Source organism: Mustelus asterias, chromosome 12 (genome assembly GCF_964213995.1).
Source record: "Mustelus asterias chromosome 12, sMusAst1.hap1.1, whole genome shotgun sequence".
NCBI lineage: Eukaryota > Metazoa > Chordata > Chondrichthyes > Carcharhiniformes > Triakidae > Mustelus > Mustelus asterias.
Window position 1 is genome coordinate 101,557,635 of NC_135812.1, and position 15,463 is coordinate 101,573,097.

The 15,463-nt window shown below is 41.0% G+C and overlaps 1 protein-coding gene across 1 annotated transcript in view; it reads left to right on the plus strand.

The window, feature by feature from the left end:
• The window catches only part of pcyt2 (phosphate cytidylyltransferase 2, ethanolamine), a 51,778-nt gene extending 41,178 nt beyond the window's left edge, over nucleotides 1-10,600 (plus strand). The window contains exons 11-13 of the mRNA XM_078225721.1: nucleotides 481-546; nucleotides 5,507-5,595; nucleotides 8,616-10,600. Coding sequence (XP_078081847.1) covers nucleotides 481-546; nucleotides 5,507-5,595; nucleotides 8,616-8,736 — 276 coding nt within the window. The 3' untranslated portion in view covers nucleotides 8,737-10,600. The remainder of the gene's footprint in view (nucleotides 1-480; nucleotides 547-5,506; nucleotides 5,596-8,615) is intronic.
• Nucleotides 10,601-15,463: the final 4,863 nt, after the last annotated feature.

Genomic DNA, 15,463 nt, shown 5'->3' on the forward strand with positions numbered 1-15,463 from the left:
GTCTTGAACATTTTGTAATTGAATTTTTTTTTAGACTGCTCACAGCTCATTAGCTCCTTTGCATTGGAAAATTGCCTCTCCATCAGCTCCCACAGATTAACTCATTGATCATTAATTTCAACGTTTGTACACTACGCTTCTGAAATCATCTTGTCCCTTGGAGTAGTATTTCATAAGTTTAAGATTTTTCTCATTGCTAATTTGTGCTATCATGTCCCATATTGATTTACTAGACAAATTATCTGGAAAAAAAACTATCCCATTTTGCTTCTGACTTCAAGTCTTTGAAAATATTTTGATTTTCTAGTTTGTTGAGGTGGGTTGGGGAAGAAAGGAGATGAAAATATTAGTGACATCAAAGGAGTTGAGCCTTGAAGCACCAGGCCGTATCTAAGCTGTTTGCTGTTGCTTGTTAATCTATTTGATATAAAGTGATGAATGAGCTGTGTGGACTGTTTGTTAATGGTCTTTTCTCTCTAGGTTGACTTGGTCTGTCATGGAAAGACAGAAGTAATGGCTGATAAGGATGCTTCAGACCCATATGCTGTAAGTTAAAATTTGTCATCTGAACTAAAGTGCATTTATAAAGATTATTTTATAATTGAGCTCTAAGAATGAGAAATTTGGTAGATTTCTGATTTTGGCACCTTGGAGTCTCAAATCTGCTGGTTTAAATATATGTTCAGACCTTCAGGGCTAGCCCAAAGTGCAGGGCTTAAAAAGAATCACAACTCAGCTGTCAGCCACTGCGAGTGAGAACTGACTGCAGAGTTCTCATTGGAAGAGCACCAAGCGCAGGAGAGAGAACTGTGCCTCCAGTCTCAGATTCTGTCTCTCTCCCATGCTCTTGCTGCTCCCCCAGAGACAGAGTAGCTAAAGGGTGGGAGGAAGGGAACCTGCGATTGGAGATTGAGGAGTAGAAGTTCTGGCCAGCTCGCAGAGGACTTTTCGGTTGCACCGTCACCAATTGCGTTTCGACCAGTTACTAGATGTTGAGCCTGGCTGTTCAGTATATTCCGGGAGGCTGAGGAGAAGCAGCAGAAAAAGGAAATAGAAGAGTGCCAGAAAGCCTGAGAAATCTCCACCATAACGAGGCCCTAAGGAGCCATCAACCTCGCGCCTGCCCAGACCTGGCTGCTGTCCACAGATGTGGCTGTGGTTCTTGGTTTATTTTTCACATTTCACAATGATAAGAGCCCAGAAGTGTTTGCAGGATATTGTTTTCAAGAGAGATGAGATGGAGAAAATTTGCAGAAGTGCCAGTTAATGTAAGGGTTGTGAGTCTGGGCCTGGGTCTGGTCTCCATTAAGCAGCGATCGATTGACAGAAAGGGATCCGGATCCCCATAAAGGAGTCTGTGTCTGGTAAACAGTTTCAAAGAGTACTGAGGGCAGCTGGTCTGGAGAGGCTGAAACAGCTCAATGGATTTCTCATTAGTTTATTTATCAGTGTCACAAGTAGGCTTACATTAACACTGCAATGAAGTTGCTGTGAAAATCCCCAGTCGCCACATTCCGGCACCTGTTCGGATACACAGGGAGAATTTAGCATGGCTAATGCATCTAACCAACATGTCTTTCGGACTGTGGGAGGAAACCAGAGCACCCGGAGGAAACCCACGCAGATACGGGGAGAACGTGCAAACTCTGCACAGACCATGACCCAATCCGGGAATTGAACCTGGATCCCTGGTGCTGTGAGGCAGCAGTGCTAACCACTGTGCCGCCCTTATCTGGGCTTACACTGGGTGCAACTGGTACATTGACGATTGTTATTTGCATTTTGGGCACTCAACAGGAAGGCAGTTGTTTGTTAAGAAACAGAATTGTTTTATGGCTAAGTTCCTTTGAGCCTTGAGTTGGAGCAGCTGTATGCGGTCTTAATTGTCCACAATACAATTAGGTCCTTTTTTAAATCCACTTGAAGGAATGGCTAAATAGTCTGAATTTAGGATGGCACCTTTGGGGGGAATTTTGCATCCTGTCTGCCACAGGACTCGTAGCAGGGGTGTGGGTGTGTGGAGGGGGACCATGCATAGATCCGTTGACCTCTGGCGGGACTTTCCAGTTTTGTGGCGAGCGCAGCTGGAAAATTGCGCCCATTATCTTTAAACAAAACCCACGTATTGCTCTTTAATCGAATCTGTAACAGAAATAAATCTTTATATTATGATAGGATGTTTTCTTAATTGTTGATCTTAATGGCCTTCGTGCGGGGCTTGGGTTAAGAGACATTGATAAGAAAATGTGTCTCTTTATAACTGTTCTATATCTAAATGAATTGTATTTGTTTTCAATGGCATTTAAACTCTGAGGGGCCCAGGGGGAAGGATGAAAACTAGTCTTTGGCTCTAGTTGCAGAGGTGGGGTGATTCTACACTGTACAGCCATCAGAAGAGAGAATTTGGACCATTTCCAAAAAAGGAAGTCCTAAATAACAAGAGACTGAGGGATGAAAGTTGAGGAATTGTCGTCTTTATTGGCACAGTGATAACATGGCTTCAGGGAATGACTCTTCTAGACACAGTTTAACATCAGTTCAAAGAGAAATACATTGGTTATGCTGGCAACACCAAGATCTCCTAGGATCTTGAGAGATGAAAAACATTTGTGTTGTCTCCCCTGCTTGTTAAATGAATGTAAAATCTTGCTTAGTTCTACTTGAGTCACAAATACTAGTTACTCGTGCCTTGTAGGTCAAGTACAATTGAAGGCTATAGTGTTAGAAATTAAACATTTGGACCTTAATGGAACCCTAAACCTTATAACAGTTGATATATCATTTGAATTTGCCCTGGTATCTTGTTTGCTGTTCCAGTTTGCTTCGCAAAATGCTGTTTGTTAAATGACATAACCTGGTAACATAACTGTGCTCTTATCAACACTACCACAATACAGATAGTTTTGGTGCATTAAAGGATATTGCAATTGGCAATTTATCCTCCCTTTAATTATTAAATACTCATAAATGCTAGCAAGATTTACAAGAAAAGCACATCCAGACAACATAGCAGTTGCTTTTCATTTTTCTTAAGTTCTTAGCAGCTTCCAAGGGTAATTCCTTGTGAATCCAACATTTTAGTGCAATTTATTAAACATGACCATCGACATTCCACAAGCCACTCACCTATATTCCCATCAGTGTGTTTCACATAGTATTTGGTCATCTATGTCTTGATTCATATTTTTGACCATCTCTGTCCACATAGTTCTATCAAAAGATTAATTGGCCCAGTATCAAATGCTTTGTGAACAGAAGTGGTTGCTAATTTTGTGGCCATGTTCTGTGATTGCATATTTTTAATACTGCATGTAATTAGGCATTGTCCACAAAGGACCATTTCTACATTATCAATGCCTTTCATGGTTTTCTTTTAAGGATCTAAATTGTCATAACTTTTAATCCTTCTGCAATAGTAAAATTTCAGTTCGTTATTGAATCCCGACAGTGCAGAAGGAGGCCATTCAGCCCATCGAGTCTGCGCTGACTCTCTGACAGAGTGTCCCCATGCATTTACCCCACGTAACCCCACGCGTTTACACTGCTAATCCCCCTAACCTACGCATCTTGGGGACACTAAGGCACAATTTAGCGCGACCAATCCACCTAACCTTCACATCTTCAGACAGTGGGAGCACCCGGTGGAAACCCACACGGTGAGAATGTGCAAAACTCCACACAGATAGTCACCAAAGGTCGGAATTGAACCCAGGTCCCTGGCGCTATGAGGCAGCTAACCACTGTACCACCCTGTCATTTATATCAATAAATCAGAACTGTTCAGACCTTACACAAGGCACCAGAGAAAAACACACATCTTTGTGCACGTTTATCTACATGAAAGGCATAGATGCAAATTGTTCTAACGTGATCTGATCTAACTGAATATACTCTTTATACCTAGAATTTGCTTAAAGGCAAAACCCAGGGCAGTGTTTATAAAACTTGGAAACTTATTCATAAATCTTTCAGTATCAAAGGTCATATTCTGTTGTTTGTTCAGGATTAAGTCCATACTATGTGCACTAATTGCATTGAATGCTGAAATACTGAGGTCACTACTGATAAAAACTGATGTTTCGTTTACGGTGCATTGGTGAAACCACATCTCAAATATTGTGTGCAGTTTGCTCTCCTTAAGAAAGGTTATAACTACATTGGAGGTGGTTCAACCTGGAATGAGTGGATTGTCCGACAAGGACAGGTTGGAAAGGCTGGACTTGTTTCCACTAGAATAGGCTTGTCCAAGGCATGGCCCACAGGCTGGATGTGGCTCCCGAGGCATTTCTAAGTGGCCCGCCATTTCCTCCGTGTTTGCAACAGTTCATTTTCAAAGCATCCGGAAAATAAATTTTAAAAATGCTCAATGCTTGTTCATCCAATCACAGGCTGGTTTTGATTTGATTTATTGTTGTCACGTGTTGGGATACAATGAAAAGTATTGTTTCTAGCATACTATACAGACAAAACATACCGTTCATAGAGTACATAGGGGAGAAGGGAAGGAGAGGGTGCAGAATAGTGTTGCAGTCACAGGGTGTAGCGAAAGATTAGCTTAATATATGGTAGGTCCATTCAGAAGGCTGATGGCAGCAGGGAAGAAGTTGTTCTTGAGTAGGTTGGTACGTGCTCTCAGATTTTGGTATCTTTTTTCCTGACAGGAAAAAGGTGAAAGAGAGAATGTCCGGGATGTGTGGAATCCTTTATTATGCTGGCTGCTTTTCTGAGGCTGCGGGAAGTGTAGACATTGTCAATGGGTGGGAGGCAGGTTTGCGTGATGGACTGGGCTACGTTCACAACCCTTTGTAATTTCTTGCAGTCTTGGTCAGAGCAGGAGCCATGCGAAGCTGTGATACATCCAGAAAGGATGCTTTCTATGGTGCTTCTGTAAAAATTGGTGAGAGTCATAGCGGACATGCCAAACTTCCTTCGTCCCTTGAGAAAGTAGTGGTTGGTGGGCTTTCTTAACTATAGCGATGGCGAGGAGGGACCAGGACAGGTTGTTGGTGATCTGGATACCTAGAAACTTGAAACTCTTGACCATTTCTTCTTCGTGGTTACCTGTAGTATGTTGTACTAGGGTAGGTGCGTAAAGTAGTGTCTATATTTGTATTTGCAGTCTGACATTTTAACATTGCAGCATATTCCTGGATTCCATTTTATAAATGAAATTAAATCAGAATGTTTCTGGTAAACCAATTTTCTTTTCATAAGGGTATATGTGTATATATGATTCAGTTTTCTCTGGCCTTAATGGAAATCTATTTTGGACCACCTCAAAGTGATTTCAACCCAATGCCTTGATCTAGACCACATTTCTGCAGTATTGCTGCTGACTTTATTGCCACCTGGGAACAATACAAGAGGCACCGAAAGCTTCATATTCTAAAGCAAATAAAAATGCCGCACAGCAGATTTCAATTAAACGTGAACAAAAAATCATTACCTTAAATTCTTATTAATGTATTATGTTCAATCTTTTCATTACATTTTCACTTTGTTGCAGGAACCTAAACGACGCAACATCTTTAAAACCATCCATAGTGGGAATGATCTCACTACAGACCACATTGTTCAAAGAATAATTAAGAACAGGTGAGAAACTATTTCCCTTCATTATAATCTAACATTTTAGATGGAATTTGTCTCTGCAAATAATTCCCAGTTTTATCTCTTTAGAGCGGTGGCATGAAGATTGTATTATGAATGCTCATTCTGTCCTGCCATTGTATTTACATTTTAAACTTAGTACTGATTATCTAGTATGTGCTCCTTGTGCTATCAAGGTAAAACAATATATTTTATTATAAATTGACATATTTGTAACTTGAGTTGTGTGATGAAGTGTTAAAGGAAACATGGTTATTCTCTTCAACAATTTGTTCTGTACTGCCGATGCCTTGGAAATGTACAGCTCCTGTATCTAATCCAAACAACCATTCTTCCTACATAAACCTGAATAAATGTTTGTGACAAATTGTTGATCCAAAAAAAAGTTTTCCATTTTCTCCTGAAGCCATTTACTGCATTTTTTTTTCCTGTTTATGCCAACAATTTTCCAGTGTTTCAGTCAAGTGGCTTTTCTTTGTATGAGACCAGACACAAGCCACAGCAGACTGTGGAGTTTGTACCCCGTGTCTGTGTGGGTTTCCTCCGGGTGCTCTGGCCTCCTCCCACAGTCCAAAGATATGCAGGTTAGGTGGATTGGCCATGCAAAATTGTCCCTTGCAGACTGTTTGACCTCCCCACACCACCACGCCCCCTCCCCAACCCTCCCTAGCCAAGAGGTGCTGAGACCACTTACAGTGTCCATTTTGATAATCTGGCTGAAATGAGATAACACCACATATTGAAGATCAAATATGAGGAGAGAGGAGAAGTAACATGCTTTGGTACATCAGTAAACTAAATTAATATAGTTCTTGTGCTAAACCCACAGCATATTTTGAAAGTTATCTGTACAGTGAATCCAGTGTCTGGTGTACTGTGTTTCTTGACATTTTTATTGGTGTGAACACGTGCAGACACTTTTTAAGCTTTTTCTAAACATATTTTATTTATTAATGTTAGTGTTTCTTAAAATGAGGAGTGCCGTTGCTGAGAAATGCTTTTTGGCACATGTCTGTATACAACCTCTCTGATAGGTTATAGCACAACAGTGAGAGTAAAGATCCCACAATAACATCACCAGTCAACCTGATTCTCAGACAGTCAATTTCTAACTTCTGTTGAATTATGGCCTGTTTCAAACTATGAAGTCACACCTAATAGGAACCAAGTTGACTTTATTTTATTTAGTTTATTTCACTTGGAACTCTTGCTTCACTCCATCACTTTTAATTAAGCTGAAACATAGATTCCAAGAATGTGAAGATAGTCTGGGCCTGTCCCCAGATTAAATTCAACTTTGTAAAAGACTGGCAATTCTGAAGAACAAAATGCTTGCTACACGCATTTAAAAATATTTGTCTAAAAGTTTTAGCTAGGTTGCTCTCTTTCTTTGCCTCTTAGTGTCCTAAGATGTCTAGGTTAGATGGATTAGCCATGGAAAATGTGTGGGTTATGGGGATAGGGCAGGGGAGAGGGCCTGTCAGAGAGTCGGTGCAGACTCGCTGGGCCAAATAGCCTCTTTTGCACTGTCTGAGTTATATTTTTGCTAATGAATGGTTCTGTATATTATCTTCAGTTATTTAAAATTGAGATACTCCCAACTGCTAAACTAGACTGATTCAAAATGTTTAATTTTTGTGATAAACTAATTTTCATCAGCTGTATTAATCAAACATCACTTAATTTATAAAAAAGTTTTGAAAATTATCCTTAAATATGTTTGTTTTAAAACACTATTTTCATGGCAAGTTTTACACTTAAATATACAAAAAGCCTAAGGCAGGGAACCAGTTCTCAAAATTAGCATGATTTTGCAGGTAGTTGTACCAGCTTAAAATCAACTTTAAGATGAAAGCAAAATACTGCGGATGCTGAAATCTGAAACAAAAACAGAAAATGCTGGAAAATCTCTGCAGGTCTGACAGCATCTGTCGGGACAGAATAGAGCCAATGTTTTGAGTCTGGATGACACTTTGTCAGAGCTCTTCACCCAGACTCTCAACATTGGCTGTATTTTCTCCCCACAGGTGCTGTCAGACCTGTTGAGACTTTCCAGCATTTTCTGTTTTTGTATCAACTTTAAGATGTAGCCACTTTTTAAAATGTCTGAAGTTAAAGTTTATTTATTAGTCACAAGTAAGGCTTACATCAACACTGCAATGAAGTTACTGTGAAATTCCCCTGGTTGCCACAGTCTGGCGCCTGTTCGGGTCAATGCACCTAACCAGCACATCTTTCAGACTGTGGGAGGAAACCGGAGCACCCGGAGGAAACTCACGCAGGGGAGAATGTGCAAACTCTGCACAGTTAGTGACCCAAAGCCGGGAATCGCACCCGGGTTCCTGGCGCTGTGAGGTAGCAGTGCTAACCACTGTGCCACCGTGCTACCCATCTATTTCCTAATTACTAGAAATTTTCTCAACTCTGGCAGCATTTGACTGCAATACTGGATTTAATGGATTATGTTTATAAAACCTGGTTTAGTTTTAATAAGCTTTGTTAAATTCCCTTTTTTCTCCACACTGCCACAAGCTGGAGAAACTGGAGAGCCTTTCACTCCAAAGGCCAAACATTCCATAATGTAATGTTTTTATTTTTATTTTTAACACTTAACTACATCAAGCATTCCTGGGAACTAATATGATAATTAGGACAAATGTCAACAATATTTTGTTTCTTCCATCTTTAGATGTATGTGATGAGGAAGAGGGAATAGTTTCATCAAGATCTAATTTTCCCAAAACACTGGATTCTTTCTCTACAGTTAGTTTTTTAAAATCATATTCTAGATGCTACATAGCATTGAAATCTATTTTGAATGTCAGTATTTGCAATAGTAAACCAAAAGAGAAAATGCTGGAAAATCCCAGCAGGTCTGGCAGCATCTGTAAGGAGAGAAAAGAGCTGACGTTTCGAACCAGACGACCCTTTGTCAAAGCTTGCAATAGTAACATATTTGTCCATCCCGATTTTTAAACTTTCTTTTCTTTTACTGCTGTTAAAAGATTACAATTCGAGGCAAGAAATCAAAAGAAAGAAGCCAAGGAGTTAGCTGCAATAGAGGCCATCAAGAAAAGATGTGATGATCGAACGAAAGGAATTCCATACCAGAAATCCAGTGAATAGTGCTACCCACACACAACCAATGTCCATTTACACCAGTACACTACATTTAATGAATGGTCTTTCTTCAGCACAGTTTGTTTTATGTTTACTAGACTTTTGCATTTTAGATTTGCAGTGAGTTTACTTGGCAGACCTTTTAATATTTTTAACGGACTTAATTTAAAATAATGGGATGCACTAAAGGGGTAGTCTGTACTTTTTGGTCATACTAAACCAGCTGCTTGTAAATATACAGATAGTTGTAAGAGTGTTTACAGTCTAGTGCTGTAAAATGTTTTAAAAAGTATATAATTTAAAAATTATATATTCTATTTTCTTTTAATTGACCTGTAAAAGGTCTAATAACATTGTAGAATTTTCAAATATCTATTACTATTTTTTAGTAAATGGATTTTATGTACGTATCATGCTGCTTTTCTATTTATAAAGATATTTTAAAGTTCAATTAAAACTGAAGCAATTTCGATGCTTATTAATGCCAAGAAAGTTGCAATTGAATTTGAAATAGTGAGCCATGGTTTATTTTTAATTTCCTTTTCATCATAGTATAAGAGGCTATTTTAAATCCCAAACTTTTATTTTATGGAGACCTTAAACTATAGTCACTAATAGGTCCCGATTCATCCCCTGCCTCTCCCCCGCTGCCATAATCTCCAGTAAGTAGTCTCACAACACCAGGTTAAAGTCCAAGGGGTTTATTTGGTAGCATGAGCTTTCAGAGCGTTGCCCCTTTGCCAGGTGAGTGAAGAGTTCTGTTCACAAACTGGGCATATATAGACACACAGTTTTTTATATATAGACAAAAACCTGAATTAAACTTTGTCTATATATGCCCTGTTTGTGAACACAACTCTTCACTCACCTGATGAAGGGGCAATGCTCCAAAGGCTCGTGCTACCAAATAAACCTGTTGGACTTTAACCTGGTGTTGTGAGACTTCTTACTGTGCCCACCCCAGTCCAACGCCGGTGTCTCCACATCATAATCTCCAGTGGTTGAACAACAGATTGAAGCATTAGTGCTTTATTTGTCTTTTTTTCTTAAATCTTTTTCTTCACATATTTGGTAGCTCTATATATTCCTGGGCACAATGCATTTTGGTAGCGGTTTTATTCCTTGGGACCATACAATATTTTAATAAAAATCTGCAGTATATCCAGTTCATTCATGCTCATATACAATTGTGAGGTCAAACATATTACAAATAAAATCTCAATTCTGTTAATCAGCAGTTTAAGGGAGAAAATGTTCAAAATTGCCACATTGTACTTTTGAGCATGTTCTGCATTTTAACATGGTACATCTGCAAAAGAACATAAGTTAGATTTCAAGCTCCTGAGGAGTCTTTGTGCTTAAAGCTATGAAAACATATTTATTTTCCCCTCACAGTTTTTGACAGCTCTCTTTAGTAGTTCACATCTCTTTGCAATCATCAAAGTCAGAATTAGTAACATTGAGAGCCAGTGGCCTTTGAAGCGAAACCAATTCCATTATGGTGGTCAGATTACCCTGCTGATCCTGTCATTGCTGTCCAACACACACTATTAAGTAATACTATTGTTGTACTTATTTCCCCTTTAATACTTCTGGGAAGTATTTCTTTTTCTAAAGGTTGCATTTTGTGTTCTGTATGGTTTCTTATCATTATTATGGTTTGGGTTTTAATGTGTTCGTTTTGCTTTTGAATGACATTGTGCTACATGTAAAATCTTGAACTTGTTGCAGTTTTAATGAATGTATATCCTGACAAACCTGTCTGTAGAACTTTTGAATTGAATGTCTGCTTCTCTCCAATTGTGAATTAAAACAAATGCCTCTGAGTAATGTATGCTGGTGTAACTTAAATAAACCAACACACAACCTGTGTGTGGCTTTGAATTAGCAATGTGCTGACTTCAGAATACGTAGGAAATGTTTAACTGTATTTTTTTCTCGTGTTCTTTTTGTCACTTTTCCTTCTAATGCAATTGATTTCTACTTTATTTCAGTTACAAGCTGCAATCACTTAATTGGCTTAGATTGCCAATCAATTAATTAAAGATCTTGGTATCTGGGCAATGGCATAGATGATAAATGTTCACGCGGGAAGTTGTGCTAGCTCTGGAAGATAGCTATTTTTGATTGAACAACAATAAAATGTACTTGGAGTCATAGTGGTTTACAGCATGGAAACAGGCCCTTCGGACCAACTTGTCCATGCCGCCCTTTTTTAACCACTAAGCTAGTCCCAATTGCCTGCATTTGATCCATATCCCTCTATACCCATCTTACCCATGTAACTGTCTAAACGCTTTTTAAAAGACAAAATTGTACCCGCCTCTACTACTACCCCCTGAAGCTTGGGCTGTGATTTAACTACAAATTCTCAACCTTTGAAAGCCTGAAAATTTTAATAATGTATACTTTAGATGTCACATTTGGAGATGAGCATTTGTCCACAATCAAGGTGATTTTCAGCCAATGGATAAAAAAGCTCAGGAAAAAGGAAGACCTTGCTTCCATGAAGCTCTGAGTACTTGGTTTTGGGCTTCAGTCAGCATCAATGACCATAAGTTGCAAAGTGACTGACATTTTAGGTACAATGTGAAAACTGGAGAGAAGGAGGTTCCAGCAGACTAACGAGCACTGAATTATCGAATGAATCCACTGTAAAGTTGTCCCCTTTCCATTCATGATCCATCCATTGGAGAGGGAAGGAAGAGGAGCAAAAATTAGAATAGGGGTAAGTGCGTTTATTTTTTTTTGAGCCGAGTCCTACACTGAATTCCACCTTTTTTTAATGGTAATTTCTCGAACCCAAATTTACCTTTTTAGTACACAAACAAAGGAGATAACTTTAAAATATTTAGCCATTGTTGCTGACTGATACTAATAATTATTCTCACCCTACAGCAATTTTTAATACTATTTATGGCATAACCTTGTCTTGTATGAGTGACTATTGGAGCATTTGAGACTCGCTTTAAAAAAAACTGGTAACAATGATTGGCAGTAAATGTTTTAACTTGTCCATTGAAAATGAGGTCATTAAGTACTTAATGTACTAATAAACAAATTTGCCTTCGGTAAATGGGTCACACTCTGAATAGAAATTATGTATAAAAAACAAAGAAAAGTACAGCACAGGACCAGGCCATTCGGCCCTCCAAGCCTGTGGCGATCATGATGCCCTAAATAAACTTTAAAAAAAACTTCTGCCCTTGGTCCATATCCCTCTCATCCCCCCCCTATTCATGGACCCATCCAGATGCCTCTTAAATGTTGCTAATGTTCCTGCTTCCACCTACTCTGGCAGCACGTTCCAGGCACCCACCACTCTCTGTGGAAGAACTTCCCCCGCACATCTCCCTTTAAACTTTCCCCCTCTCACTTTGAACCTGTGCCCCCTTGTAATTGACACTTTCACCCTTAAAACTATGGCCTCTTGTTCTAGAATGTCTAACAAGGGAAAATATCCACTTCAAGTCTATTCTGTCAATCCCCATTTCGCAAGGGGGTTGCGGTAACTGGACTTTTCATGGGGCGGGAAAGTATTCAAAGCAGGGTCCTGGGTGGCTGGTACAGCCACTGATCCACACACTAGCCCCCAGCTATCACATATGGGGAGGCGATGGCCTAATGGTATTATTGCTAGACTATAAATCCAGAAACTCAGTTAATGTTCTGGGGACCCGGGTTCGAATCCCACCACGGCAGATGGTGGAATTTGAATTCAGTAAAAAATATCTGGATTTAAGAATCTACTGATGACCATGAAACCATGGTCGATTGTCAGAAAGACCATGTCTTTCACTCATGTCCTTCAAGGATGGAAATCTGCCATCCTTATCTGGTCTGGCCTACATGTGCCTCCAGAGCCACAGCAATGTGGTTGATGCTCAACTGCCCTCCAAGTGTAACTAAGGATGGGCAATAAATGCTGGCCAGCCAGCGATGGCCATGTCCCATGAATGAATTTAAAAGATAGTAACGGCCGGGCATAGCAGCAGCCACATCCCAGACAACAGCGTCAACACAACGGCGAGACTAGGTATGAATACCTGACAGGTGATGGGATGCTGTTTGGGGGGCCACCCCTCAAATGCCTGAAATCTTCAGCTGTGGGACTGATGAGGACCAACTGATGACATTGAAGTGGGTGCCATGGCAGATGGTAGAGTGGGGCCTTGGCTGTTTAGAGCTTTGCATTCACTGGTGCTTAGTATGGAGTGCTTACTCTCAAGCTCTGAACACTTGCTTTTCTCCATGAAATGGAAGTTCAAAGTCAAGCGTGGAAATTAAACTCACTTCAACAGACACGGACATGTTTTTCTGCATTTTGTCTTAGCCCCTCGCTTTCTAAGAACGTAGCAAATTTCAGCAGTGTGGTAGCTATTAAAAAAACGTGTTGCAGCATGGTCTCTTACTGGTTACGTGGCATCTCGGCAGAAAGAAAATAATGTTGCCGTCACACCAGCTCCTCCTTTGTACTGTGAAGTCACCCTCGGACCAGTCCCTTCCTTTATTAAGAGAGTTGTTTAGCTCAGTTGGCTGGACGGATGGTTAGTGATGCAGAGCGACGCCAACAGTGTGGGTTCAATTCCCTTACCGGTTGAGGTTATTCATGAAGGCCTGTCTTCTCAACCCTCCCCCCCCCCCCCCCCCCCCCGAGGTGTGGTGACTTCCAGGTTCAATCACCACCAGCCAGCTCTCTCTCAAAAAGAATCCGTGAGCGACATTTAATTTTATTTGAAGAGAGTGAAAGATGCAGTGGGAGGTAAAGTGGGATGCACATCACTGGGTCATAGACAGACTCCATTGCCCGTGTTTCTGTCCACATGATCTGTGCACAACAGGATATGAGCAGGAAATGTGTAAGTACTGCATAACCCTGTGTGTGCCAGACCCAACTAAACTCAAATATCACTTTGTATTATTTTTATTTTTCCACTTCTAAAATAGAATTCCTACAGTGCAGAAGGAGGCCATTTGGCCCATCGAGTCTGCGCTGCCCACAATCCCACCCAGGCCCCATTCCCATAACCCCATACGTTTACCCTAGCTAGTCCGCGCCAGGGATCCGGGTTCAATTCTTGGCTTGGGTCATTGTCTCAGTGGAGTTTGCACATTCTCCCCGTGTCTGCATGGGTTTCCTCTGGGTTCCAGCTTCCTCCCACAGTCCAAAGATGTGCGGATTAGATGGATTGGCCGTGCTAAATTGTCCCTTGGTGTAAATGCATGGGGTTTTGGGGATAGGGTCTGGGTGGGATTGCGGTTGGTGCAGACTCGATGGGCCAAATGGTCTCCTTCTGCACTGTAGGTATTCTATGATTCTAGTCCCCCTGACGCTAAGGGGCAATTTAGCATGACCAATCCATCTAACCCGTTTATCTTTGGACTGTGGGAGGAAATCGGAGCACCCAGAGGAAACCCATGCAGACATGGGGAGAATGTGCAAACTCCACACGTACAGTGACCAGAGGCTGGGAATCGAAACTGGGTCCCTGGCGCTGTGAGGCAGCAGTGCTAACCACTGTGGTAAACCTCGCTTTCTATCTTGTCTCCACCTCCCCCCCCCCCCCCACTGCCCACCAGGGCCAACTGACTCATTCCTACACCCTGCAACTTTGTTCTGCCATTTACACATTCCGATCTCTTAATGGACGCTCTTGGCACCATTCTCAGCCTTTATTGCCCCCATTTACATTCCGTCCTTTTGTCTATGCCATTCCTTTCAATTACAGCCCCCTCTCCCACCCTCACACTCTAAATCTTGTCTGATTTTCCTTGTCTTCTAATGAAGGGTCATCCAGACTCGAAACGTTGGCTCAGTTCTCTCCCCACAAGTGCTGTCAGACCTGCTGAGATTTTCCAGCATTTTCAATTTTTGTTTCAGATTGCGCACTATTTTGCTTTTATGTCAGTTTTCTGTTGCATGGATGTTGAAAACATAAATTGCAGCATCCAAGCAAATATAGGTGAGAGTATCCAGCAGGGTTGGCCATTCTGGTTGGACGTGTTCCTGGAGGTCAGATGATAAGATATCTCATCACATGCTAACTAGTCAGGTGAGAGTTGCAAATGATATTGCAAACGTGGGATTTGCTGCCCTTGAGTTCTCATTGTTTTGATTCTAGTTTTCTTTCCCATGTCCAAATGCACTCACTCTGTTGATTGGCACATTGTTATCGAGAGTAACTCTGCAAGGCTTTTCTGTAAAGAGCCACACGTTCCGCAGGAAGGCTAGAGATGGAGACCCAGGCCGAGGGTTGTGATGGGGGAAGGTACAGTTAGGGGGAGGGGGGGTGCTCACACCACCTTTCTTTGTCTTTTCCTCTCTCTTTCACTATTGACTCAGGCACTCCCAGAAGCCCGTATGGAGTTGGCGGAAATGTTTGGACTAATTTTCAAATTCCCGCATGCCACCAGTCCGTCACTCCTTTAACACCAAACGTCTTATTATTTTTCACTTCGTCATTATTGATGGCCCATCGTTCAGCCAGCACCATCCTGCTCTCTCTATACAGTTCTCACCACCCGCTCTGTTCATTAATAAAACTCACTACAACAATTTCCTTCTGTTGTGTCCTGCATTCTCCAATTAATCTACCCTTTGGCCCATTGTTTCCCAGCTCCCCGGTTTCGCATTTGGGGGTTATCCCAAAGCTGCGCTGGGGAATCCCTCTTGGAAGTTCCCAGGTAAAGGTTTATCCAATGATTGTCCAGGAAGTACTAACTTCCTCTGGGT